The sequence below is a fragment of the Aspergillus chevalieri genome, chromosome 5 (assembly GCF_016861735.1).
Source record: "Aspergillus chevalieri M1 DNA, chromosome 5, nearly complete sequence".
Classification (NCBI taxonomy): domain Eukaryota; kingdom Fungi; phylum Ascomycota; class Eurotiomycetes; order Eurotiales; family Aspergillaceae; genus Aspergillus; species Aspergillus chevalieri.
In genome coordinates, this window is record NC_057366.1 from 3,490,950 (window position 1) to 3,517,952 (window position 27,003).

Genomic DNA, 27,003 nt, shown 5'->3' on the forward strand with positions numbered 1-27,003 from the left:
CAGGAATAGTATTTTGTTATTATTATTATTTGTTTCATTTTTGTTGCAGTCAGACAGCTAATTTGAAGCTATTCACAAGGGCGTATATCACTCAAGGACCAATCTTCCGTGACCCAACTCTAAATCGTTAGATACATGACTTTCTTTCCCCGCCAATATCTAGCAAAATATGTCCCAATAATAATTCACCAGTCCAGCCAGCTGGACAAAGAATCGAAATAGAAAAGTGGCTGATCCTCCAATAGATCATCTTTGCCAGGACATAGCACTCTACTTCGCTTGGCCAATACCCAAGCCCAACAATTCGAACACAAGCGGTGCTCCCTCGACAGCAAGTGCGGCAATACCTAGAATAACTGTTAGAAAATTCTCATTTCGCTGGTATCAAGTCACTTACCAGAATATACTATCAGTTTGGTGATCACCTCCACATCGTACCGCACACGCGGTCGCTTAATCTGCCGAAACATTTCGGCCTCATCCGGTGGCTCTTCGTAGGGAGGGAAAGGAACGGGCGGGGACGAGCGGTCCGTCCGATCCCCATCGGTTCCGGGTTCATGAGGGCTATTGTAGCGAGGAGTACCCGTGCCCATCATATTCTCATAGTCATTCAGTTTGGTCGGTCTGCGCGCTAGCGCAGATGGTGATGGTCGTCCATTCACTGCTGCGGAAACCCCGTGCTTGTCCGCTTCCCACCCAGGTGATGGCCGATTACCACCTGAGCGGCTTTCACGTCGGCGCTTCTCGCGATACGCTAAGGTTTCGTAGGCATCGGCCTCGGATTGTGGACCAACAGACACAGCCCGTCGTCGAGGGTGGCTGATGTTGTTAAGAATGGATGGGATTTCCGACATTTTCGGAAGTACTTCGTCATCCGTAAGTTGTGCCGGGACCGTAGAATACTCCCTTGAGCATATTAGTAAACATACACGGTAGAGAACGTAAAAAAAGGGGGACCTTACGAGGCATTGGTAAAAAATCTCCGAGGAAGAATGAGACCCGATTTCTCCAACCCTCGGAAGATAGGAGGGAGAATGTGCAGCAACAAGGGCTTCATGATTTCTTTCCATGCGAATACCATTGCCACGCCAAGGACCATGCGCAGAACTGTCTTTACCAAGCCCGAGTGCTCAAGCCCATACGATGAATCGGCCCATAAGATGCCGGATCGCACAGAATGCCAATAAGACACCTCAACGCCCAGCATTACCCCCGCAAAAGCCACGCTATCATCGAAGCATGGGCAGTCATCTGCGGGTTCCGGGTGGACCCGGACTAGAGCCAGAATCACAAGTACCAGCAGCAGGACCTGCAAGCCAGTTGCCGAGGCCAACGATTCTTCAAAAAACGGCTCGTATGCGAACTGGACAAATCCAATCAAGGCACCCAGCAGGCATCCAATGATCACATCGAAGAAGCCATGCATTCCACAGTACAAGCGGCCAAGCACCACGGAGGCCACGTAGATCCACGTCAGGGCTTGGAGCACCAAGTTCAGACGCGGGCCCAGTGTCGACTCGGGCGAATTAAGCAAACCAAGACAGTATACCGCAACCGAGACCGCATTGGTCGAGTGCGTCGAAGGGAAGCCGTATTCCAAAGCGGCAGAGCCGGACATGGTGATGCGCTGAAGCGGGGGTGATAACGGCCGCGGGAGACATAGTAGATCCTTCATGAAACCGCTGAAGAAAACACCCGAAGCCAGCATGTGTACCAACCTATTGCGGGCAATTGTTAGTCGCTGACCGTTGCATAAGTACTCTATTATCAGGTTTCTCCAAAGCAACACCTACCCTCGACCCATGGTTATTTGACCGCTCCAAATCAATATCGGCAAGAAAATCATGAAAAAGGTATGAGTGCCGAGATTTGCGGTGAAGGCGAAATAGGAATCTAGCGATGGTGTCCGGATTCTTTCCTGAAACCAGGCCAGGTAAGGCGTTTCATAGCGCACGAGGGGGAGGAGTTTCTGTCGGGGCCAATAACGCCAGGACGGCAGCTGGTAGCGGTCTGTTGTCGTTGTCGTCGCGTTAGCATATGATTTACATCCGCGCCAATGTTATAACAGACTTAGAAGGGAGTCATTGCGTACAATGATCGAGACTTCTCAGCCCGGCATCTGGCTGGCCGTTTGTCCCCTGAGCCATATTGGTGGTAAAACGCCGAGGCCGTTGATATCAGAACGATGCGAAAATTGCGGTCTTCCCCATAGATTTACTGCGTAGTCAAGGCGAGAAACGGGGCTCGTTTATGGCGCACGAGGGGCCATGGAGGCAATTAACAGAAAGAAATATCGTAGTGACCGAAGCAACTGAGTGAAAAGCGCGCCGCTGAAGATATGGAGGGACCGAGGAACGAATGTCATATCGGGCTTTTCTTTGCGGCCCCTATAGTGTGCTTAGTCAGTTATACGAATACGACATATGTTTGTACAACGACGATCCGATAGAAAAGAATATAGTACAAGTCAAATACAAGTCATGGGGTGCGGACAAAGCATAAGTTTTTCTCTTCATCCTTGCGACATTTCAGTATAGGTCAGGAACGAGTCATGCGCAGAACGACCATGTCAACCAGGTTCTTCGGCATCTGGTCTGCATTGAAACAACGACTTGTCTCGACGAGCTTATTGTACTCCGGAGTGGTTTATATCCCAGCTTGGTATACGGAGTACTCCGTACTATTCAACCTTTATTCTCTGCAAGAGTACGATTATCCGCGCTCTCATTGGCCAATTGAACACCGAGGTACAGGTCTCTACAAAGCAATTGTCCAGGCTAGTCAAAGTACACAATATGGAAAGTGCACCATTAATTTATCTTGTCAATCTCGTAACCAAGCCAGCTGGATTGTGGAGCAACAACAGAAATGGCTCATCCGGACTGTCAAGGGAAGGCCCGCCGTCGAGGATAGATGAAGCATTATCCACGGTGGTTGGCTGAGGTGCAGATTGTGTTATGGAGAACAACACCAGCCGCTAACCAAATCGCGTCTTAAGATCAGGGTTGAGGATCCTCAGGGCGTCTGGCTGGTCGTCAATAAGAAACCAGATCGGGTTGTTGGAAGCTCAAAGTGGCAGGACTAAAAATAACCGGCAGCGTCATCGGCGGTTGCCATGGCAGCCTGTAAACATACTGGATGGCAGCTATCAAAGACACTTCTCTCTCTCCCTCTCTCTATTTACAATTTCTTCATTTTTTCTCTCTTTCCCTCATACTGTTTATTCAGCCTCTACTTTAATAACATTGCATTCTTCATCTGGAACACACGGGGTGATAATAACTGATAGCCGAATCTCTCCTTCCGTCCCTCGAACCACGGTTGACCTGTCGCATACCCTCCAATAACCACCTGCAGGTTATTTCCCGATCTATTATTCCCTATCTGGGAAGCTTCAACTCGACGGTTCTACTTCTTTATCTTCTGAATTAAACACCACTCTATCAGAGACAATTCAGGCCGACAGTCCGCCTGCAAATTGGGCCAGAAATCAGCCAACCAAGCGACGAGTTCTCCCCGCCAGCATGTCAGGACAGATGTACGACGACCAGTTCTATGCGACCTCGCAACGTCAGTCCCTCACAGCTACCCCTCCTCCTGCATCGGTCCCGCGTCACAGTCGAGTTCGCAGCCAGAGCGTGAGAGTCAGCAACGGAACCGTTAGCACAGATACCAGCATTGCATCGAGTGGAAGAATGTCTGATGCCACCAATTTGACGCAGCCACCTGCCTATTCGAAGAAGTTTGTCGTTGTTGGAGATGGAGGTTGTGGCAAGACTTGTTTGTTGATCAGTTACTCGCAAGGATACTTTCCAGAGGTATGGCACACAAACAAAATAAAGACGACAGGTGCGGGGCTAACGTGTTGCAGAAATACGTTCCTACCGTCTTCGAGAATTACATCACTCAGACGGCTCATCGGCCATCGGGAAAAACGGTCGAATTGGCTCTATGGGATACAGCTGGACAGGAAGAATATGACCGATTGCGTCCATTGTCATATCCCGAGACGGATCTGTTATTTGTCTGCTTTGCCATCGACTGCCCGGCATCGCTAGAGAATGTCATTGACAAGGTGAGTCTAGTACCATACGATGCGACTGAACTATGACGCTAACGATGAGTAGTGGTATCCTGAGGTCCTTCATTTTTGTCCGACAACGCCCATCATCCTTGTCGGTTTGAAGTCAGATCTGCGCAGCAAGCGGACATGTATTGAGCTTCTCAAAACCCAAGGCCTGACTCCCGTGACTCCAGAGCAGGGCGAGACAGTGGCCCGACGAATGAACGCATCCTACATCGAGTGCAGCAGTAAGGAGATGCGTGGAGTGGACGAGGTATTTGCTCTTGCGGTGCACACAGCCGTCTCGCAAGAGGAGCAATGGGCATCGAGCAGCCGTCCCGGTACGACTACCACTGGAAAGACTGGCGGCGGTGGTAGTACCAGCGCCGGTGGCAGTGGCGGAGGAGGGATGGGAGGCAAGAAAATCAAGAAGCGCTCTTGCAAAATTCTGTGATGCTTTCTTCTTGTCGCCTCCTTTCCCGTTCCCGCCTATTTGTTTTCTTTTACTTTGATTTGCCGATTGGCCGAATCAAAGCCTGGTTGCTTTGACGGCTTGTTTGCCGACTAGATTTGATATGCGAGAGGTTGACGCAAGCTTTCCTGTCTGACATGCCGGTTGAGGTGGTTTTCTGATTTATGTCTTTCCCCATTTTCTTTTTCCCAGCTTTCCCCCTTTATTACATAGTTACCCTGTTATGGCTCTTTTTTGTCTCATATGTTATTGATGTCAATCATGAAACGGTCTGCTGGCCACCCTCTTGCATGGGAACAGGTGTTTATTGGCTTATTGGCGCAAAGAAACCCCATGTCATGATAAATGGATGAAATGAATATTGGTATCATAGAATAAATGTCAAATCATGCATCATAGCCCTTTATACCATTCATTACTTCGTAACCGTATCCTCCTCTTCGTAACTCATATCCTGGCTGTGACTCGGGCTATGACCGGGAGCATGACTGCCCCCTGTCTCCTCTTGACCTTGGCCTGGTGCATTTCCTTCTGTTTCCTGGGCGTCCGGACGGCCCATGAAGTTCTCAAATTGAGACCAGAGGGCCTCGACAGAGCCGAATTCATTTCCAACCTTCGTTTATCAGCCTCGTTGTCTCATTACATATGGACGTATGCCCAGTCATAGACATGGGGATGGTGCATACGGCAATGACACTCTCCAGGTTCCGATTCAGACGGTTGATGTTTTGGAGGACTTGCTCCATGCCCTATTCTTGTTACCATAAATATCTTTATACAGATAAAGGGACAGTCTTACAACTGCGATTTCCCGAACGAGTTCTTCGCGTTGTTGTTCGAAGACGGTGGGGGATGATGTTCGTTTGTCGAAGGCCATTTCTCTTATTTTCTGATAAACAATAGCAATAGAATTAATAAGAGAATTGAGGGTAAGATTGAATACACAATTCAATAATAGATTAAGGGCTTAGTGTACCCTCTATCGCTGGCTATGGCGTTGTTGACGATAAAATACGAGTTTGTCACGTGCCTGTGGGTATTTATGTAATGGTACTGTAATTTGTGGTTTATTCTGGTAATACATTACAGTCTACATTATTCCTCTTTTGGTTTCCTTGAGATCATTCGAGCTTTGGGGGCAAAACTATAAGAATCATCGGGAATCATTTGGTGCTTAGCAATATCAAGCTAAAAGTGATTCATCGCGAGTTAGCACATACCAGCTGACAATTTTCTGAGCAAAGCAAAATTGAGGCTAAAGCTCGCTGGACACCACCAAAAGGTTTCTTTCAGCAACCCATAGAAACTAGAGTCGGTGAAGAAGATGCGCTGCGAACTCTCGCGACAGGAAAGAGCCATTTCTACAGTGAATGATTAACATGCGCAGAGAAGCGCTACATTGATTGGCATCGCAATGAGGGAAAGATCATATAAAGCGTTGCGGTTGGTCTACCTAGATGATGTTCCAGTGACGCGCTTTTTCGACGAAGAGCACATGCCAAAAAGTCCGGATCTATTCGAATCGAATTATCTCTTTGAGAAAATAGCTGTTCAAAATTCTAGGCTTTGATAGCTTGTTCAAGGAGATACAAACCAAAGTTCTGCCACCCGCAAGGCTACCAACGGCGCCATTGAGCGCCGGGTTTAGGTCTAGGTGGCACATTCGCCTGGCGAATCAAGGTTGGCAAGCTGAAGCGCTTTGAAACCCTCAATGGGCCAAATTCTTGGAAACCAGTTCCAGATCTCGTATGAAAGATTGATTAGTGCCATCAATACTCGGAGCCTTGGTATGCCTGGCACAGTCCAGTACCGTCAGAGAGGAACTTCGGATAGCGATGTGTCTAATTCCCCAAACGATAACCAATAAGAACTCGTTTCCAGGGATTGTCTCTCGGCGCTAGTCCCCGGGATTTTCCTGAACATACTGGCCCAGGTCAACAACAGGTGTCAGCCTGTCTGGTGCGTTGTAGACATAGTCATATCTTAGATGTAGGTAAGCTGACCATGATAAGGAAGCAACTGGAAATCAACACAATTCGGGAAGATCCCAGTGATCTCATGCGAACTGAGGTTTCCGAAAACGGTCATCGTGAACTTACATGTTGCCCCTCAGACAAAGAGGCGCCGTGCCGATGGTGAGTAAATACTGGTCGACGGGAAGGGCCGAGAGTCCAACGGTATCTGTAAAGGCTAGGAGGTTTGGAACTCCTATATCAAGCTACGGCCAATTGTATGGAGCTTATGGCGAGTAACTGGAAAAACCAACAGGCCTGATGCCTCAGTGTCTACGGCGCCGATTTAGCAGACCATCCGTGTTCTTCCCGGCACAGCACCTTCGATACGTGAACAGGACAACGCAGTATTTCGTCCCGTGTCCTTCAATTTGAAGGGCCGGGTGGAAGGCTCAATGGTCATTGTCATCATGGAAATGTGAACTATCGCTACATTCGCTTAGACAGAATGGATGGAGAAGCGATTAACTTCATTCGCAACCAATAATGACAACTGGACCCAGGGGTCCTGGCGTCTGGTCGTTCACAGTATAGGATGGAGGGTACTATGAGCGTTCTTCACCTCCCAGTACCTTGAGTATGTGAATGGCGTGTGGATGGGACCAACGCAACGCTGTTAGTGCTCCGTTCCGTTGCCTCGGCTTGAATTGCCGGGAGGGCCGCATTGAAAAGCCAAGAGCCATCGCCTCTTCGAATATATCAAGTCAGGAGAAGCCCCGGTCGAGATGTTGAGATTGAAAATGACCCTGTGTTATTTTAAAAGATACCAGAGAGGACTACCACCTCATACTCGACGTGCCATGAGCATAAATGGCAACTTGCTCATGACCTGGGAGGCAAAGATGCATTTGATTGGGACACACAACATCGACACATCGAGGAGCCAAGCTCACCTGACCCATCCTGTTTCGCTCTTTATCACCAGTGGGTTCGGTATTAATTAACGCCAGGATACATTCTCTACCCGAGATTGAAAGGCGTTGACTGCCAGAGATACTAAGGTTAGATGCTGAAGACAAGTGGATGGATATTGGGATTCCAACCAAGTCCATATCCTTGATTTCAATCGGGACAGGCTATCCACCAGCCTTTTGAGAAGCGGCGACCCTTTGCTACCGAGATACTGACAGTCGTAAGGTATTCTCATACCATCGCATTTCCTATCGCATCCCCGGTTCCTTACCGGACTTACTCAATTGGCAATCTCGAGAGCCCCTTACAACCCCTCATGATACAGATCAACATGTTCCAAGAGTAAACACAACAGGGTTCTACCACGCCTTCCGTTTATTTGTCGTACCACGAATTCACTAACAACATAGTGACTCACAACAAACGCCAATAGGAACAATTGTTCTCGTTTTAGAACCAAGAGAAGTCATGGCTGTTGGTTCAGTGCTTGTCTAAGATGTGTCAATGCAAAGCATTGTTGTAGTATTTCTTAGCTATAAGCATAGAAACCACTGTACGCCAATGGATCATCTACACTACTCAAGCGCCGTCTATCTGCCCGTGCACTACGTATAGTTAGTAAATACAATTCATTACATCTCCTCCCAACGCACATCATCTCAACATCAACATCAACAGCACAACACCCTCACCAAACCGCGGTAGTCGCTCGACCTCACGGATCACTCGGCTAACGGTAGGTACAGTACATGACCTCGAAGTGGAGAGGAACGTTCCCAAGAAACGACGGAGGGGTCGATCTCAATGGTCCGTGGGCACTCTTTCACGTGCCGATTGCTGCTTTTTTACTCCGTAGCACCAGCACTAAGAGAGGGTTATTGATGTACATAAAGTACATACCCCTATGCAACGGTTGGCATAGAGTGTGTATTGTATGCGTATTGTCATATGCAGTCTCTCCCTGTAATCAATCACACACAAAACCAAAGAATCAATCTGTCCTCTACAAAAATCCCAGGATACCCGTTCCGTACCATGGAACCCATCCAACGACTTACGACTGGATTCTATTTTAGATCCTGTTTTTTTTTTTTTTTTTTCAGTGACCGCAATTCCAGCAGCCAACAATATAACAAGTCTTTTTTCTCGAACAGAATCCGGCAGACTCCCGAGGGACTAAACTCGGGCCCTGAATTTGGATCTGCGGGATCCACCGTTCATTGTAGGCTGGGTTTGACTCGGGATTGGGTGTGCTGAGTTTGGGTCAGGGACTAGTGAGGGGACTATTCGTGCCACTAAGGGTTCTTTACTTTGGGGTGAGGATTGAGTCTAGACGAGTCCTTGACGGTTTGTGCGAAAGGGATGTGTATCATGTAGAATGAAAGAATTGTTTGTACTCCGTGGCCGTGTATATACAAGTACTCCAACAAAAGGGTATCAAAGGAATGAATCATCCAACATAAAACCGCCCACAAAAAAACACCGAAAGAAAAACTATCTAAAGAAAATCAACCCAAAGAAAAGCAACGTAATCATCTCACGTGTCCAGAATCCATTCTTGAATCCGTCAAAAGTTTAACCGGAGCGTGACCCATGGGATTTTTTTCGTAGCCGAATGACAAAAAAGAACCGAAGAGGAGTAGCAGCCGTGGGAAAGCGGCGAGGGGAACTTTCAGCATTCTCAAGAATATGTGTATGTGTAGGTGTAGGTAAATGCGTGTCTCGCTGCAACAACACATAGAACTCGTCAGATCGTAACGCGCACAAGTGCGCCGCACATATATACAAAAATATATATGTATGCACAATGCAAGCAGGCAGATAGCAGGCAAGGCAAACAGTCACGACGCCCGCCGCGAGCCGAGAATAGAATTGCTGAGGCGTTTCCACCGTGACGAGGATGGGTTTGGGGGCGAAGATGCTGCCGAAACTGGCCCCGATGCTGATGACCCCGATGACGAACTCGATGGTGCGGACGTGGATGATGAGGAGAAGATGGTTGACGACGACGCGTAGGATGGCATTTTGTCGACTAGACTAGCTTTGCTGGAGGAGAATGTGGAGGAGCGTGACCGGAACCCAATCGAGGCCTCGTGGTGTGCTAGGACGTCTTCGAGACGGACGTCGAAGGAGGAGATGCGCTTGGGGGAGGCGCCAGGGTTGTCGTCTTCGGGGAAAAGTTCGATGAATTTGGAGGGCATCTTCAAGAGTTCATGTGTTCTGTTGAGCGTAGATTGTAGAGTAGAGAGATGAGAAATAAAAGGGAGAGGAGTAATAGATGTAGTCAGGCTGAGTCGAAGGCTGAGAAGGCTAAGGATGAGGATGAGGATGAGGGCGAAAATAAGAATAAGCAACGGCCCCAAGACCGACAGGGACAGGGTATATGTACGTCGAGGTATCCTGAATGTACGTACTCCCCAGACTAGAAAGAATAAGAATAGAACGGCGTTGACGGCTGCCCCATGGTTCCAGCGACTATCGCTATTATTGTTTGAATTTCCCCGGTCGAACCATATTTTTCTTTCTTCTCTCAAAGGCATGATCGACTCCCCTCCATCTTACTATGTGCATTATTGTACTACGAGTCTTCTAGAGTACTTGTACAGCGCAAGGGTTCCCACACATTACTAGCGAAACATGAAAACCTTTTTCTGCACATGCACACTACCAACAAGAAAATGACGTCGGAGGGGCTGGCGGTCTATGCGCAACTATGTATAGGTACATCCCAAGACAGCAAATCTATGGGGAACATATGGAGGGCTTATAGCGAAGGATGTCACTCTACACACATGGGCCATGACGTTACTTGCAGGGCTGGAGATCTGTGATTGACTGGATTTGTGGGTGAAGGAATGGTGGAGGGTTTACGTGGAGATAAAATACACTTACTCCGTAGATAGACGGGTAGATAGACACTGATAGCAGTTCTTCGAATTGTACTGTCAACAGTGGCAAGCTTACGACTCCGCTACTGTGAGCAAAGGAAATGGAGTCACCAGATGTGATCACTTTTGCCTTGAACGCCATTGCCAGGAATAGAACATGACATACATAGTAAAAATCAAAAAAAAAAAAGAAAAAGTCCCCCATGATCTGTGTATATGCACTACTTCAGCCCCAACTCCGTCATTTCAACACTGTCCGCCGACCCCATCCACAGAATATTGTTACACCTACAACCATTAGTCCAACCGTGATATAGACATTCAGTAAGGAAGCATACCGAATCAACACCAACCCCAGCGATCCCGTGTTCTTCCCGTCGATAAACTCCTCCGTATCCCGCAGCAGTACGTTCATGTACGAATCGATGCTCTCTAGTGTGCCCTTGTATTCCGTCTGGCCCCATTTCAGGCGCACGATCATTTCTGTTCCGACCCTGTCATTCTCGTTAGATTCTGTCCTGCTTCTTCGGCTGGTCGCGTCCGCGTCCGCGTCCGCGTCCGGAGGGAAGAGAGTCGGCGTACCTAGCCTGCAAATACGGCCGCGGGTTGACGGGTTGAAACTGTCTCTTATTAGCCTCTTGTCTTCCGTCTCGCATGGATATATAAAGCAAAGAAAAGGTGGACTCACACTCATCCTGACGGTGAAGATCTGTTATTCTGTCTCGTCCGACCACCGCGGGTGCAAATCGTATCGTATCGACAATTCAACCACGAATATCGCTAAACAAAGTCCTCTTCAACTGGAATTGAAAATCAGTCGCCGGTCGCGTGCTTGTTGGGAGGAGTGGTGAGGGTGGTTGGTATCTGTTGCTGGCTGTTGGTGCAGTCAAGAGCTGCGAAAGATGTTGCTCGCGGTAGCGGCCAATCAGGGGGGCAGAAAACCACACCGCCTTGGAGCTTTGTAGATGGGAATACAGAGTGGGAGTACCACTCCGCGTATTGAGCTTCTCTTCTATCTTTTTTTTTTTTAGATTATTGTTCTGCTTATTTCATAGACTTGCTCTCATGCGTGGGCTCTAACATTAGCTGAGCACCGATGTCAATTCCTCGTGGATAGTCATACAAGCCATCTCTCAACCAACTAGAAGTACAGAACAGCAACCAGGTTCAGCTCCATCAAATGCTTCCAGCTCCCATTTCATTCTCATGACAGTTACGCCTTCATAATATCCCAATTAACCTCCTTAACGGAAACCTCATCCCCCGCTTTCTCATCGTAATCATACCACTCCCCATCCGACAGATCAATCCCGGTAAACGGCGTCGACGACTCGGTTCCTTTGGCTTCCCATTCGCCCTGAGCTTGTGAGCTTCCATATATCCCAGGTATTCCACTATCCTCTTTTTTCTGGAAGATATGGTATAAAGGTGGAAAGGCGGAGACGTACATCCGGCTTAAACTCGACAAACTCCAGTCCCCGACAGTCGAGATCGATAATTTTCTGGCCTTTGCGCTTTTCGTCGGCTTCGTATGCGTTCGGGCCGGTTGTTACGGTGGCAGAGTGTGTTTTCTATATGATCAATTTTCTGTCTCGCGATGCGCAGGCAGAACGAGAAGGGGAGATAACTACCTGACACAGCTTGCATTTCCACACAAAGTTGGCTTCTCCGCGACTTCCGGGGATTTCATGCTGTTCCTGTGACGGGTTAGTATGGCCTTCTTTTCTCTGTCTTTTCCAAGGGAATGGAGGGGTACGTACAAACCGCGTGAAACTGATAAAGTTCGGATGCACTTCTCGACACGACGTACATTGTACCTTGAACGTGTAGAAATAAGGGTTATCCTCTGTGTCCTGAGGGCGGAGTAGGTTGACTCTACTGCATATTAGTTTCCTTCTGCACCGCAAAAAGAAAAGAAAAAGGAAGAGAAAAAAACGTCGTGATCAATTGGTGCGGGGAGATGATCCAACATGAACAGCACGATTAACTCCTGCTGTGGAACACGAGGACCTTGGGAATAAATAAAAACAAAGAGAAAAGCCAATTACTTACCCTGATAACTCTGCGGAAAGCACGAGTGACAACATTGTGTTGCCTGTGTAGAGTCGGTCTGATGTACAAGTTCAAATTCGATGCGGGGGTGGTTGGTGATGTAGTCGTTCTCGTCCACGTGAAGATACAGATTTGTTCCTGAGGCATGACCCAGCTACTCAATTACTACATGCATACTACTACGATCAACCACCAACTGCAAAGTCTCTGTACCAATAATATGCTATTCATGTACGAGGTATATACAACGCCAATCATGCCAAGGCTGTACGCCTGAAAAAGGAAAAATACATCACATCAGACAAACGGAGCTCAGCCCCCAGATTACAAAAGGAAGTACCATAATCACTCATAGCCTCTATAGCCGGCTCTGCTGCTGGTCCTGACCCAATGGCTTAGTCGAGAATGCACCGAAGTAAGCGTTCAGTGCATCGACAGTGCCACTACCCTCAACCAGCTGCACAACACAGGCAACGTGGCTGTCGGGGCGAGTGACGACAACACCACCCTTCTCAGGGTCGAAGCCGAGCTTCTCGTGGGCGGCATATTTGGCCTGAGGAACACGGATGTCGGGGATGTCATCGGCGTAGAGGTGGTGGTGGTAATCCCGGAGGATCTGCGGAATAGAGTTCACGTCGACCTGATTCTTCTGCGCAGCGTAGATCACGTTCAGAGTAAAGTTCGTCGAGTGCGGGAAGTGACGTTCAAAGAAAGACACGTCCTTGATGTCCGGTCTCCGGTAGGCGGAGAGGAACGACCGGTCCTTCTCCAGGTTGGCAGCGAAGTCTGCAATCGCCTGCTTGGTCTTGTCCTGGATACCGGCGAAGACGAAGATCCGGAATGCACCATTGGCGGGGACCTCTTGCTCCAAGGCGACGAAGTTGGCATCTGCCAGGCGGGTGACGGTTGAAGGAGTGAACGCGCGACCAGGAGTCAACCGCACGCCAGGGTAGTTGAAAAGAGGAGACTGGGCGGGGTGGCTGGCATCCCAGTTGAAAACATTGGGCTTGTAGGCGACACCATATCCACTGGTGAACTCGCACGACGACTTGAAGGTCTTGACGAATTCGTCTTCCTCGCCGCCAGCTTTGACGGAGGTGTGGCTGGCCTCACCAACCTCACCGGCAGTAGGACGGCGCTTGGAGAACAAGGCAGCATACTTGGCGTCGAAGTTCAACAGCATCTCGGCAATGTCTTTGCGTTCGCTTTCGTAGGTGCTCAGGATCGAGCGGTTGGCGAATCCCGACTCCACAGCGTGGATCTTCCAGGCCATGTTCAGTGCGTCGTGGAAGGCAGTGTTCATACCCTGACCAGCTTTGGGCTTTACGGAGTTAGCATGCTATTCACAAGATGGGGACAATATTGAGACGTACGCTGTGGGTGTGGCAGGCGTCACCACCCATGAAGACACGCTCATCCAAGGTGTACCTCTCAGAGATACCCTGGCCGATTGGGTAGACCGAGTACCATTCGACACGGTCCCATTCCACCCAGTATGGCTTAAGAATCTTTTTTGCGGCAGCCTGGACTTCCTCGACGGATGCCGTCTTCCGGGGGTGCCAGTCGGGGTCTGTCGACGAAGCGATCTGGACGTAGAGACGGACCATGTTGTCTTCACGGGGGATAACCATGATAGATCCGGCATCGGAGTGGATTGTGCATTTTGTCTAACACAGTCAGCTATGTCCTCTAACATAGGCTGGGGAAAGCAACTTACTTCAATGTCGGGGAAGTTGGTGCGCACAACACCGTCCATCACACCCCAGACGTACGAAATGGGATCCTTGTGGTGGATCTTGATTCCAAGCTGTTCCCGAACAAAACTGCGAGCGCCCTCACCGCTGAAGAGGTACTTGGTGCGGATGTTCTGGATCACGTTGGTGTCCAGCGACTTGAGCTGCACCTCAACGGGGTAGGTCTCGTCCGCACCATCGTTCTTGAAACCGGAGATCGTCCAAGGGCGCTCGACAGTCGTTCCAGCCTTCTCAATTTCTTCTAGGAAAGCACGCTCAATCTTGCCCTGGTGGACAAGAGCCGTGAAGGGGTACCGGGTGTCGATGAAACGAGGGCAACTGGGCCAGCTGCCGGTGCGGTTGATACCCTGCTCATTAGGCAAAGGATCCCAAAAAGCGACATCGTAGACCTTAGCGGGGTTGTAGGCCATAATCTTGCGCTTGATGCCCAAGTTGCGCAGGATTTCGATCGACCGAGGCTGAATACCGTCGGCGCGACCAGTCGCGGTCGGCACGGGGCGGTTGTCGATGTGCTTGACCTTGTATCCCCATCGCGACATGCAAAGCGACAGCAGGATACCGACGGGGCCAGCACCCACGATCACGATATCATATTTTTCCTGATTTTGGGTCATGGTTGGAGTGGTACGATTCGCAGCAATCGTATGATATACTCGTATCTGGGGTATAGGAACTGTGGGGAAGTAGATCACTCAGGAGCCAAGAAGAAAATCAAAAAAGAATATCAGTTGTAGAATTAATAGCGTTCCTCCCGCTATATGACACACAAAATCCGGGAAAGAAACTGATAGCAAGAGTAGAAGAACATCATCTCAGAATGTTGGGCTGGGGGCTGATATATAGACAAAGGCTCTGAGGAGAAGCGGGCCTGGCAGTGGGTGACGGAGAGCCACAACGGCATTCGCAGTCGGCTGGAGACATCACGAAGAACATGCTCGGTTTTCCAACTGCAACGCTGTGGTTCGTCAGTCAGCAAGAATCCACAGATGCTCTTCCTGGAGTCCAGCGCAGCTCGGAACAGCACCACGGGGAACAATTGTGCGGGGAGGAGGAATGCCGGCGTCGCTTCCGGCGCTGCGCGGTTAAGGGTCTCGGCAAGTGGAGTGACACGTGACCGGTACACCGGCGCGCGGCAGAAACCCTGGCAGAACGCGTGTGGAAGAGCCCGAAGTGACATCCGATGCCATTGTTCGCTGGAATAGAATTAAGCAGGTCGATCGTTGGATCCCGCACGGATGGTCTGTACGGATGATTGTGCCCGGGGTGTCTGAGGCAGGTGTGTGTCTACTCCGGAGTATATACTTTGTACACACATGAACTATGAAAACTCCATGGAGATAATACATCCGATTATGGAGTTGGATAGACGCAGCTGATAGATGGATGAGTCGTGCTCAATTGATCTAGACAATAATACTTTGGTTGCCTGTTCAGGCACGGGGACATAGGGCTACGTAATTGATAAGACGGCAGACTACTCGAGAACTCTAGAATGATGAAGAAACAAGTTGTAGAAAAAATAATAGACAATAGAGAATAAGCTCTCAATAGACAGATTGCTATTGTTCGAGTTCTCAATAAAGACTATCTATTGTTGAGTTTGATATTCACTATTAGTCTGGGGTAACCCTATTGTCGCCGAATCAAGGCATCCTCATGACCAGGCCGCCATTGAGCTCTCAATGGTCTGAATAGAGACATTGTCTTCTGATGCAATAGACAATAGGCAGCTTCGAGTATATAAGAATCTCTAGTCCACATCTCATCTTCGTCAAGTCCCATCAACTCTCAGTACTCGAATCTCACCTCTTCGTCCAATATGGAGTCTCTTAGAATTCGTATCCCTTCCATGAAGCCTAGTTTGGAACGGATTTGTCCTACTTCATCAGCTTCATCTGTTTTTTCCCTGTCAACCATGTCCAGTCAGCGAGATAGCTGCGAAGGATCCCTTAGGCTCAACAGAGAGTGAGTCTCACCGGTCCGTGCAAGCTGCAGTGTGTATCGTTAACTCCAAATAGAAGCGCTAGACTCATGTATGAAGACATCGCCAAGCTCAATCCCTTCTATGAAGTGTATGAGGACTTCTGGAATACAGAGTCCGAAGAATCGTCTCTGACCTTCTCCTCGCGTGGTTCAAGTGATTCAGCAAGGTCACCTTCTCTGGCATCCATCACCTCGAGTCAGGATTCCTTCCGCCCACTCGAAGTATCCACTTCTCCTTCAATCCGTCACTTCCGTTCACACCTCGACCTCCATGATACAAAAAGACTCCAGGTCTTTCTCCATGAGGGAAGCGAGCATCAACCAACATATGGGGAGTACGACGGACAGAGCAGCCAATTTGCCGCCTTGGATTATACCAACAAGGTGAAGCAGCCCATCGAAGAGCCAGAGGACGACTCTGATTCCGACGAGCTCGAACCGGATCTCCGTCCGAAAGTCCATCCATCAAAGTACCCTCACAAGAAACTCTTCGGGCAAGACGGTTGGCTCGGATGTTCGACAGATGTGCATGCGCTGCCACTAGAGAAGCGGACTTCCATGATCTTCAAGGACATCGGTAAGAAGATCAAGAAGCAAGTAGGAGAAATCGTCAGTTTCCCTTCAATCTTTTGAAACTTGCTGGAGATTCGCTAACCACAAACGCAGGCCGACGACATGGCAAAAGCCTACCCAAACCGTTTGGGTTCTGCAGCTCTACGCCGTTCAAAATCGTCTCTGAATCTGGCTGCCCGCGTCTCCTTGGATCCTGCAACACAGTCCAAACTGTACTCCGACCTGGAGGTTATGATTTGTCTCAGTGCCAACAACTTCCTGGTCCAACAACACGGCGAAGGCCGTCTTTCGGCCGAGTCGATCAAGAAGATCAACAGCTTCTGGGGATCGAAAAACCGGCCGCAAGTTGTGGAGTTCCACTTTGACCAGGCAACTCAACGTCGACTAATTAACGACAACCTTCGAACTCTGCAGTTCAACGGAGAATGCTCAACGAATCCCATTCGCCTCGTCACAAACATGAACAACTGGAAAGCCCTCGCCAAGGATATGAGCGTCCGCACCTTTTGCGTTCCCGACAGCGTCATTCGGAAACATTTGCACGATATCCACGAGATTCTCGATATGCTCGATGCTCCACGCGAAACTTTTCTGGACTTTGAAGAGCTCCAGGTGCGCACATTATCATTGATGAAGGACCAGAGCTATCGGTCCGGCTCTGATAATAGCACTCTGTCGGGCTCCAGAACCTCTAAGACCTCCAGCATTAGATGCTCGGAGGACAGCCGGAGGATGTACCGGACTAAGTGTTAGTCGCGGGGACGGTGTGGATTTTGGTGGATAATGGGAGAATTCCTCGGAAAAATTGGCAATCATTTGGGTCGATTAGCGTGTTTCCTCTGTTTTTCTTTCCATTTTTCTTCTTCTGCTTCTGTGTTGGTCGCCAAGCGCTTGTTAGTTGTCAGCTGCGGCTCGATAGCCATGATACCCTTTGTTTTCAATACTTTGATATGCTTTGGTTTGGTCAAATTTCTTGAGCGATAGTTATTGAATATAGCACTCATCCTTATGCGGACACTCCCCTACAAGTATTTCTTCAGCTGGCACGTGGGCCGACGTCATAGGCTCCTGCGCGGATCACGAGAAAATCGCCCGAACCTCCTGGTGATTGCCTGTTCTTGATCTGTGACACTGCAATTTTCTTCTTTTGGAGGTGCTTATTCTCTGACTCTGGACATGATACAGAGTAAAGCTTCGTCCCTTTCCGACGTCGTCGTGGAATTTCCGATAATGCTCGCTCTCCCTTCCTGCCACGACAACGCCGGGGACTTTCGCTAGCAGCCATTGCACATTACCACTAATCATCTTCTTTCTAAATAACTAGGTTACATAGGTCCTGATCACGCCGTCATGGCTGGTCCTATCCATACCTACAACTCCACATGCCTTTTAGCCGATGACGATCCCGATCTTTCGACCTGGTACGCCTCACCAACACCACCCAGAGCACGACCGCAATTTTTCTACACCTCCTCCCTGCCTATTGATGATCCCTCGAGCTCGCTTCCACCCCCGTCTAGTGGACAAAATGCAGTGAATGAAAGAGCGCCGCCTCAGCCGTTTTCCGCCAAAGACCATGTCGCGCTGGAAGATGCTTGGAGGGCCCTACGGGAAACCGTTAGAAAGAGGGCAGTTTCGAAGGCTGGGATCCAGGAAGAGACTTCAACGAGGAACTCCGTGATATCGATACCGGATCTGGATGGGGATCGGAAAAGGCAAGCTGGGAGTCGGGACAGTGCAAGCCCGTTTGAGAGTCAGCAGAACTCGCCAAATGTTTCTGGATCAGCTCTGGAAGCATACAATGCCAAGGTCAGGGCCAATTATAGAGCTAGTGTTGCGGATGCTGCTCCCCGGAGTTCCTGGGAGGGGTCGCATGTTTCATTGGGACAGGACTATAAAGCAGTTGATGGTGCCAGGAGCGCTTCGATTAGTATTCGAAAGCGAGGAAGGCCATCATTCGGCCACAACTTCAAACCCACGAAGCGCAGGACCAGTTCGTCGGCCCACGATGAGACGGCTCTGGAGGAAGGAGATACCGGGAGTGGACGTACAACACCTCGTGACGTGAGCATCAGCGGTTCTCCGTTCATCAGGGCTCCTCTTGTGCCGCCTAGCCCACTCGGACGCTCGCTTGAATCAGGCCCTGGAAGCCAGGAGCTGCATACTACGCCCCATAGTCGAGATGCGAATACCTCCGGTGTGAGATCTAGCCTTTATCAGGAGGATCTTTTGGATGACGCACAAACCGAGACTGGAGAGCAGCCGGGGGGTAGACATATGAAGGCGAAGATTCCTGTTGGCGTCTCTCGACTTCACCTGGTTGAACTACCGAATTTGAAGGTCTTTGCTGATCTTTGTCTCACCAATGCATGAACCAGGAATTTGCTGACTGTTAATAGATGAAACCAATATACTGGAGTCCTCTCCACGACATATCGAACGTCCTCCGCGCCACTTGGTTTTACAAAAACACCATGCTCCCTGTGGAAACAGAACTAGCGAACAAGCTTGAGGATGGATACGTATACTTGAAGCCCTGGACCGACACTTGGCAAGATGAACTCAATAGTTGCGTGGAAAATGGTGCAGACGCCGAAATGAAAATAGTGCACAAGTTGTGGCCGAAAGAAGATCCCAAGACCCCCAGCAGACCTGCGACATCCCAAGACCCAAAATCAACTGATTCAGAGACAAACCTCGCAGAAGATACCCTGGACTCAGGGCTCAATCTACTCGCTATGGACGAGAACCGAGCTGCCGGCGGATCGACTGCACTTTTGGAAGCCGTCAAGCCCCATATCAACTCTAGCGTCATCTACGTCGATGGAAAGAATGCCCAAATTCTCCGACCTAGTCTTCTTCCGTCAGTATCCCGGGGGAGACGCCCACTCAGTGCAATTCGCAAAGGACGACAAATCGGTATACCGGTAGTTCGTGGATTTAGCCGGCGGAAATGGGATCAATTGCATCCAATCAAGCCTAACCCTGTAGACGTGAGAAATTATCTCAGAAGTGTTCAATCTCGGAACATGCCCGTTGCAGGTGGCCAGCCAATTTGCTATGCCTGTGCGATGGAAGAATCACGGCCAACGCCGACTGATCTGATATTGGTAATACATGGAATAGGTCAGAAGCTGTCGGAACGCATGGAAAGCTTTCATTTCACACATGCAATAAATACCCTTCGGAGAAATATCAACATGGAACTCAATAGTGAGCCGGTTTGGCCGCACGTACGCCAGGACCATGGCGGCATCATGGCTCTTCCGGTCAACTGGCGGTCCACCCTATCTCTTGATGATGCGACACTCGAAGCCCAAGCGGTCAATGACCCGGCTGCCAACCATTTCACTTTGAACGATATAACACCCGAAACAATACCTGCCGTCAGGTCTTTGATCAGCGATGTCATGCTCGATATCCCTTACTATCTCTCACATCACAAGCCCAAGATGATCTCAGCGGTTGTTAAAGAAGCGAACCGCGTATATCGCCTCTGGTGCAAAAACAACCCTGAATTCCAGCAGCATGGACGTGTGCATCTGATCGCACACTCTCTTGGGAGTGCCATGGCCTTGGACGTCCTCAGTCACCAGCCAACTCAGATACCCCATTTTGATTTTTCAACGACAAGCATTCACAATGACATTTTTGAGTTCGATACGAAGAACCTGTTTATCTGCGGCAGTCCTGTTGGATTTTTCCTGCTTTTGAATAAGGGTACTCCAAAACTGTTTCTGCCGAAGCGAATTGGGACTAACGAAGTGCATAGCGAACCTCCTTCCGCGACGAGGCAGGGATAAACCAGGCTGTGAAGGCGACGACCGACTTCACGGTGTTGCCGGAGAAGCTGATACCTATGGGTGTCTGGCAGTGGACAATCTCTACAACATCATGCATACTACTGATCGTAAGCCATTCTTCCTTTATTTTACTTGAGACATATACTAACGCAGAATAGCCATCGCATACCGCGTCAACGCCACCGTAGACAAGGACCTCGCCAACTCCCTCAAAATCGCCTCCATCCCCAACGCGTCCGCCTCCTTCTGGCAATCCTTCAGCAGCGTCTTCCGCTGGTCCTCAGGCCCCTCTTTAGCCCCAGAAGCAGCAACAGCCCCGATCCGACCCGCTGCCGTCACAAAACTCCCCTCCAACGTCGAACTCGAAACACATGACTTCACCCGCGAGGAAATCGCCGAGAAACGCATGCTCCTCCTTAACGACAACGGGCAAATCGATTTTTTCCTATCTGGGGGTGGTGGACCGTTGAATATTCAGTATTTGAACATGTTGAGTGCGCATAGTAGTTACTGGACGTTGACGGATTTTGTGAGGTTCGTGGTTATTGAGATTGCGAGGGTGCAGGGAAGGAATGGGACGTTGGCCGGGTTTAGGGCGCAGAAGAGGAAGGAGTGGAAGGTTCATAAGGGTTGAATGGCTTTTATCGGGTTGTTGTATTGGTCTTCTGGCTCTGGGATATTATTGTTGGCGTTTGCATTAGCCTGCGCGCTGTTCTTTGGATTAGAATGATTTAGAATAGCATTTTCGACTAATATCTTCTTTCTACACTTCAGGAATGATACCTTTCATGTCAAAATCATAAAATTACAGCAATATCACTTCCCAGCAACAACATTTGCCAACATCAACGCCTGCACCAAGCTCCCCTTCTCAGACTTCCCACTCCCCGGCTGCAGCACTACAAGCGCATTCGCACTAGCCATACTCCCAACCCTTGAGCTCCGCTGTGCAACACCTTCCAACCCCGTACTCGAAGCGTATAATCGGCCATCCGCCCGCGAGGCCGTAACAATGGCACGGTGGTAATCTGTGCGTTTGGAATCGCGGGGGAACGGGTGTGCCAGGGTGACTGATACAAGCGGTAGACCTAGTGTACCAGGTAGAGAAGGGGTTGCAGATCGTTCATCCAGTCCCATTAGCTTGTGCAGGGATGGGAGGACGAAGAGGTTCAGCGTGACGAGTGCGGAGGCCGGGTTGCCAGGGAGGGAGAAGATGAGTTTTGAATGGCGTTCTGATTGTGCCGATGAGGATGATGATGATGAGGATGGTTTGAAGGGGATGGTGGCGAAAGTGGTTGGTTTGCCTGGTTTCATGGAGACGCGTCCGAAATGGATAGTTCCGCCTAGGGAGCGTTCGATGGTGGGTTTGAGGAGGTCTAGTTCACCCATTGATACGCCGCCAGTGGTGACGATTACGTCGATATTGGATGAGTTCGCTTGTCCGACTCCTCTTAATGCATCGCGGAGGGTTTGTTCCAGTTCATCTGCGGTGTCGCGGACGATTCCCAGGTCAACTGTCGCAAAACCCCAGGATGCCAAGCATGATAGGAGAGAGGGACGGTTGGAGTCGCGGATCTGGCCGCCCTGGAGATTGACGGGGGCGTTGTGCTCGACAAGTTCATCGCCGGTGCTCAAGACGCCGATGCAGGGTTTCTTGAAGACCTTGACGGTCTTTGTTCCTGTTGCGGCTAAGAGGCCAAGCTCGCCGCCGACAGATGTGATCTGGTCGCCTTTTTGGAGGATGCGGGATCCCAGTGCGACATCGCTGCCTGGCTCGCGGACGTTCTCTCTCGGTTTGATATCTCCAGTGAGAATCTCGACAGTTGCTTCTTCATTTCCGTCTGGGGTTGTCGATGCGAGTACTGTATCCTCGACCATAACTACTGCATTGGCATTGGGTGGAAGAGGCGCTCCGGTTGTGATTCTAGCAATGGTCCCGGGTTCAAGAGGCGATAGGACTCCACTGGCGTTGGCATACGTGACAGAAGCAACGGGGAAGACTCCTTTGATGCTTGGGCCGGATGTGGGAGACTCCGGAGCAATGACCGCGTAGCCATCGACAATGCTAGCTCGATATGCTGGAACAGCCTCCCCGGAGTAGACATCTTCAGCCACCACGGAACCGACGAGCGCAGTGGTCACGGGAACTTCAACCACTTCAGGCCCAGGGGTATGTTCGCTGATTAGCTTGAGGGCTTCATCCACGGAAAGCATCGGGTACGGTGATGAACGGTGTCGCTGGCTTGGTGCTCCATTAGGATTGTTCGATTGTGGTCGCTCGGAGGGCGATGTATGCGGTTTGGGGATTGCGTGGCCGTGGCCATGATCATGGTGATGGTGGTGATTATGATGGTCGTGAGAATGAGAATGACCCTGCCTTCCAGAAGAAATGCCTACATCGGCTTCAAGCTTCTTAACGCCACCCGCATGGATTGCTCTAGAGTTTGCCCCGGCTGCTTGGATACATGCATGCGGCAAGAGCTTAATGACAGCTTCGAGATTCTCCTTGGCTCCTTTTGGCGAACCGGGTAACGTGATAATCAACGACTTGCCGCGGACACCTGCCACTGGTCGAGACATCATGGCAACTGCTGCTTGTTAGTCTAGCAAAAGAACAGTGGGAGTAATATCTTACAGGGCGTAACCTGCAACGAGGCCGCAATCATGCCATGTCTGTACTGGTCAGTCACCATACTGTTATTGTAGCGATAGGGCCCTCTCGACTCACATAAGACCCGGCGCATGGCGATGAATGAGAGGTGATACGGCCTGGACCAGTTAGCACATGAAGGCCATACATAGATGTGTCAACCAACCTCAGGCGTATTATCCTTAACCGCAAACCCCGTCCCACCGCTGACAAGAACCAAATTAAAGCAGTCCGGTTTATCTGTCCAATCGCAAATGGTTCGCTGGATATCAAGCACACTGTCCGGTACAATCTTGGTGACAGGCGATTCCCAGGTACCCGGCCCTACTGCAGCGAACGATGTCGAGAGAGCATCCACTGTTTTGTCGGATGTTGGATTCTGAGATGCGGTGTCTGATACGATCAGAATCGCTGGTTTAAGCTTCGTTCCTGCCATTGTGTTGCGGTCGTCGCAAATGGGACTTTGGTAGACGCGGGGAAAAGAGGGAGAGATAAGGAATGGCGGCGGTGGTCGATATCGGTCCCACATCCACAACACAGAGTAGAACTACGAGTATTGCCAGCCATACAAAACCATAAATCTGATCCAAGTAGCATTGTCATATTCCCAGTGTTCGTTACTGTACACCACTCAGATCTCATGCAAATCGCAGGTACCCAAAGCTCTACAACCCATACGCCTCGTAATGTATATAAAGCAAGAGAAAAAAAAGAAACGAAATCCATACAAAATGTTTGCTGTTCTGCTCAATGTAGGGGCGGTCTCTTATAATGATTAAACTGCTCATTGAGCACCGAAATCTGCCGCCTTTCCTGCCATCAAGAGTCCAACAATCAACCCGAAGAGACCGAGAACGGAACTGAAAATTTCGATGACAAGGATCTTGACGAACCTGTTTGCGGAAAGCAATTAGGTTAATTCCAGGATAGAAGACAAGAACGGAGTAGGGTAACGAACAAGCTTGCATCAGCGGCATCAGCCAGAGCCGCACCACTCCCGTTGATACCAACGGAGATACCGCAAATCAGATTGCACATGCCGACTGTGATTCCTCCCCAGAACAACGCATAACCGGTATAGTAGTTGACGCCAGAGGAGATCTCCTCGTTGGTGACGAGGTTGAGTTTCGACGAGAAGACAATCGCCATAATCACACCATAGATGGCCACGACTTCACAGAAAATAATCGAGATCAGGTTCTTTGTCCGAATTCTAGGTGCCTTGACACCTCCGCCAACGATCGATGAGCCGGTGAGGAAGATACCCCTGTTCCACTTTGTCAGCCATTATCATCGCGTCGAGAGCAAAGAGTGGAAACGGACCATGCCGCGCCAACCACCGATAAGCCTATACACATCCCGATACCGATGTTTGCCCAAGCGTACGGAGACACATCTTCGAGGAATTGGCCAACCTAGACTAGTTAGCAGGGGCGAATGTGATGTTGGATGAGTCGCATCATACGTTAAACGATTCGCCATCCCCAGTAAAAAGCATATCTATAGAAACAAACTGTTAGCTCATCTGGTCCATAAGCGAGAGAATCAAAACTCACAGCCGCCTATCACGAGGAGTGACACGGTTGCTGCACCTGCTGGATAGGCGAGAACCATGATGACGGGCCTCCGGTAATTCACAACAGAAATAAATCAATTCGCGCAGCGGCAACGCAAAGAAGAAAACGGGATCCGTTAAGACGTCCTGAAGACTGAAGCTGTAAGGTCCTCTCTCAGCTCTCCTCTGTATGTATCCGTCGTGTCAAGCTGGCCGTGGTCGCGGTCGGGCCGGAATTAATCCGTCGGGAAGGCGGCGAGAGCGGCGACGGGTTGATGTCGTTCGGACTGCTTACTTGGACTGAAGTAGAATTCCCCAGACCGAATTGATCCATGGCTCACCTCATTCTCTATTCGTCGTCCATTTAAAAAAGGCAGAAGTGATTTCTAGTTTTTGCCTACAGCCTTCCTCGCTGGTCGGGATTCTTTTCAGCTTTATTCTCTAATTTCACTTATAATATCTGTTCCTCCAGCATATCTATTCTCGTTTTCGCTGTCCCCCGCCGGTCTCTATACAATCTACCCCTGATTCTCTGCGATTATCTACAACCATGGCTTCCACCGGGGTAGGGACGTATTCGAACCCTTTGAAGAAGTTCAAGTACGTCTTCTGCGCGTTGCATGTTTATGTCAGGGGGTCAATGTGGTTGCTAACAGAGTTCTAGGTTGGTGTTTTTGGGTGAACAGAGTGGTATGAGCGCCCCCGAACCGATCGCTGTCATGGAGAATTTATTTACGTGTTGTTCTAACATGGTCGCGCAGTTGGAAAGACGTCCTTGATCACAAGATTCATGTACGACTCGTTCGATAACACATACCAAGCAACCATCGGTATCGACTTTCTGTCAAAGGTACACCGCATCTTCGACCCCTGGTCGTGGCAACGACCCTCCGTCATTCATCTCTCTTAGCGCCTTTGGTTATTTTTGTGTAGCGAAAGATGAGCTGACCTGTTATGCGTGCAGACTATGTACCTTGAAGACAGAACCGTACGTTTGCAGCTTTGGGATACCGCCGGCCAGGAGCGTTTCCGGTCGTTGATTCCTTCGTACATCCGAGACTCGAGCGTCGCCGTAGTCGTTTACGACATCTCCAACGCCAAGTCATTCCAGAACACACGGAAATGGATCGATGATGTGCGCGGGGAACGTGGAAACGACGTGATTATTGTTTTGGTGGGCAACAAGACGGACCTTAACGACAAGCGGGAGGTTACAACGGCTCAAGGTGAAGAGGAGGCGAAGAGGAATGGGTTGATGTTCATTGAGACCAGTGCAAAGGTTGGTCATAACGTGAAGCAGCTGTTCCGGCGGATAGCCCAAGCACTCCCCGGAATGGAGGGCGAGGGCGCCAACCAAAGCAACCAAAGTGGGTTTCTCTTATTTCTTTCTTGTCGCCCCAAGAGTACTCACTAATCCCTCACAGTGATCGATGTCAATATCACCCCCAAGGAGACCACGAGCAACGACGGATGCGCCTGCTGAATAACCCATCCCCAGGTCAGCGTGTTATGACAATGACCATTTGCGACTATGATGTCCCAGGATTTCCAACGACAAGGATTGAGATTTCTATAATGCTCTATATTCTTTCTTCCCGTGTACATTTTGGCTTCCTCTTCTCACACTCCCGTGGATAGCGTGTGTTCTAAATTTTAAGTCTTATTCATTGCTGTTGATGGCCCTTTCTCTTATGCTTTTCACGTGTCAGGATGGACCAACTGGGGCGTTTCTTTTACGGATTTGCTATGCTTGCTGATGTTAGCGTTGGGCATCCCTTGCTTTGCCTTGCTCTTCGTTTGATTTTCTTATTTTGGATACAGAGGCGGAGGTTTGCTTCTGGAATTCTATGCTGATGACTTGCATGCTGTAAGGATCTTGATGCCTAACAGGATTTGAAACTTGATGTACAGAAGCGAGGAAAATACATGGTAAATACATCATTATTTTGCTGGGTAATGCACTAAGCATACAAGTAATCTGTGGCTGGTATTTAGGGTGTTTCTGAAACGGACCGTACTCCGTAGTCGTATTCGTATCCAGTTAATGGCTGTGATAGTGAGGCAGTGATGTCCATACAAGTAACAGCACTAAACTATCAGGGGTTTAATATATACAGCAAGATGTCTATATTTCCGTTATTAGCTTTCACTCTATATATGTTTATACACATTCCATACTTGTACAGGTAGGACACGTGCTCTCTGCCTAACTCCCAAGGCAAACACAACGTCACTGTGCCAAAAAGGCAATGATCATCTACACAGCGGATCGCCCGGAAAAAGCCC

General features: G+C 49.5%; 12 protein-coding genes across 12 annotated transcripts; 4 read left to right on the forward strand and 8 right to left on the reverse strand.

The window, feature by feature from the left end:
• Positions 1 to 270: 270 nt before the first annotated feature.
• On the reverse strand, positions 271 to 2,147 carry ACHE_51228A (PAP2 domain protein; the record flags this gene model as incomplete). Its single annotated transcript, XM_043281032.1, has 5 exons — positions 271 to 347; positions 398 to 906; positions 963 to 1,718; positions 1,794 to 2,010; positions 2,093 to 2,147. 5 exons carry the CDS (start codon positions 2,145 to 2,147, stop codon positions 271 to 273), a joined length of 1,614 nt encoding a protein of 537 aa, XP_043138552.1.
• A 1,377-nt stretch (positions 2,148 to 3,524) lies between these two features.
• On the forward strand, positions 3,525 to 4,517 carry RHO4 (Rho4-like protein; the record flags this gene model as incomplete). The annotated part of the gene is made up of 3 exons (XM_043281033.1): positions 3,525 to 3,818; positions 3,872 to 4,075; positions 4,128 to 4,517. 3 exons carry the CDS (start codon positions 3,525 to 3,527, stop codon positions 4,515 to 4,517), a joined length of 888 nt encoding a protein of 295 aa, XP_043138553.1.
• Positions 4,518 to 4,950: 433 nt separating this feature from the next.
• Positions 4,951 to 5,412, reverse strand: ACHE_51230A (DASH complex subunit DAD1; the record flags this gene model as incomplete). The annotated part of the gene is made up of 3 exons (XM_043281034.1): positions 4,951 to 5,148; positions 5,222 to 5,284; positions 5,335 to 5,412. 3 exons carry the CDS (start codon positions 5,410 to 5,412, stop codon positions 4,951 to 4,953), a joined length of 339 nt encoding a protein of 112 aa, XP_043138554.1.
• Positions 5,413 to 9,300: 3,888 nt separating this feature from the next.
• Positions 9,301 to 9,999, reverse strand: ACHE_51231A (uncharacterized protein; the record flags this gene model as incomplete). The annotated part of the gene is made up of 1 exon (XM_043281035.1): positions 9,301 to 9,999. One exon carries the CDS (start codon positions 9,997 to 9,999, stop codon positions 9,301 to 9,303), a length of 699 nt encoding a protein of 232 aa, XP_043138555.1.
• A 569-nt stretch (positions 10,000 to 10,568) lies between these two features.
• SMF1 (small nuclear ribonucleoprotein F) lies at positions 10,569 to 11,041 on the reverse strand (the record flags this gene model as incomplete). Its single annotated transcript, XM_043281036.1, has 4 exons — positions 10,569 to 10,635; positions 10,686 to 10,841; positions 10,930 to 10,967; positions 11,036 to 11,041. 4 exons carry the CDS (start codon positions 11,039 to 11,041, stop codon positions 10,569 to 10,571), a joined length of 267 nt encoding a protein of 88 aa, XP_043138556.1.
• A 519-nt stretch (positions 11,042 to 11,560) lies between these two features.
• On the reverse strand, positions 11,561 to 12,434 carry ACHE_51233A (CXXC motif containing zinc binding protein; the record flags this gene model as incomplete). The annotated part of the gene is made up of 5 exons (XM_043281037.1): positions 11,561 to 11,704; positions 11,796 to 11,918; positions 11,979 to 12,044; positions 12,108 to 12,222; positions 12,400 to 12,434. The coding sequence occupies 5 exons, from the start codon at positions 12,432 to 12,434 to the stop codon at positions 11,561 to 11,563; spliced, it is 483 nt and encodes a 160-aa protein (XP_043138557.1).
• A 323-nt stretch (positions 12,435 to 12,757) lies between these two features.
• On the reverse strand, positions 12,758 to 14,767 carry ACHE_51234A (putative FAD monooxygenase; the record flags this gene model as incomplete). Its single annotated transcript, XM_043281038.1, has 3 exons — positions 12,758 to 13,720; positions 13,773 to 14,066; positions 14,117 to 14,767. The coding sequence occupies 3 exons, from the start codon at positions 14,765 to 14,767 to the stop codon at positions 12,758 to 12,760; spliced, it is 1,908 nt and encodes a 635-aa protein (XP_043138558.1).
• A 1,417-nt stretch (positions 14,768 to 16,184) lies between these two features.
• ACHE_51235S (uncharacterized protein) lies at positions 16,185 to 17,462 on the forward strand (the record flags this gene model as incomplete). The annotated part of the gene is made up of 2 exons (XM_043281039.1): positions 16,185 to 16,745; positions 16,803 to 17,462. The coding sequence occupies 2 exons, from the start codon at positions 16,185 to 16,187 to the stop codon at positions 17,460 to 17,462; spliced, it is 1,221 nt and encodes a 406-aa protein (XP_043138559.1).
• A 597-nt stretch (positions 17,463 to 18,059) lies between these two features.
• On the forward strand, positions 18,060 to 21,146 carry ACHE_51236S (DDHD family phospholipase; the record flags this gene model as incomplete). The annotated part of the gene is made up of 4 exons (XM_043281040.1): positions 18,060 to 19,049; positions 19,109 to 20,429; positions 20,482 to 20,619; positions 20,671 to 21,146. The coding sequence occupies 4 exons, from the start codon at positions 18,060 to 18,062 to the stop codon at positions 21,144 to 21,146; spliced, it is 2,925 nt and encodes a 974-aa protein (XP_043138560.1).
• Positions 21,147 to 21,328: 182 nt separating this feature from the next.
• On the reverse strand, positions 21,329 to 23,598 carry ACHE_51237A (bifunctional molybdopterin adenylyltransferase MobB/molybdopterin molybdotransferase MoeA family protein; the record flags this gene model as incomplete). Its single annotated transcript, XM_043281042.1, has 4 exons — positions 21,329 to 23,100; positions 23,148 to 23,185; positions 23,241 to 23,281; positions 23,329 to 23,598. 4 exons carry the CDS (start codon positions 23,596 to 23,598, stop codon positions 21,329 to 21,331), a joined length of 2,121 nt encoding a protein of 706 aa, XP_043138561.1.
• Positions 23,599 to 23,946: 348 nt separating this feature from the next.
• On the reverse strand, positions 23,947 to 24,776 carry VMA16 (H(+)-transporting V0 sector ATPase subunit c''; the record flags this gene model as incomplete). Its single annotated transcript, XM_043281043.1, has 5 exons — positions 23,947 to 24,055; positions 24,121 to 24,429; positions 24,486 to 24,577; positions 24,628 to 24,662; positions 24,719 to 24,776. 5 exons carry the CDS (start codon positions 24,774 to 24,776, stop codon positions 23,947 to 23,949), a joined length of 603 nt encoding a protein of 200 aa, XP_043138562.1.
• Positions 24,777 to 25,267: 491 nt separating this feature from the next.
• Positions 25,268 to 26,200, forward strand: RAB6A (Rab family GTPase YPT6; the record flags this gene model as incomplete). The annotated part of the gene is made up of 5 exons (XM_043281044.1): positions 25,268 to 25,317; positions 25,382 to 25,407; positions 25,479 to 25,567; positions 25,682 to 26,084; positions 26,142 to 26,200. The coding sequence occupies 5 exons, from the start codon at positions 25,268 to 25,270 to the stop codon at positions 26,198 to 26,200; spliced, it is 627 nt and encodes a 208-aa protein (XP_043138563.1).
• Between the last annotated feature and the right edge of the window lie 803 nt (positions 26,201 to 27,003).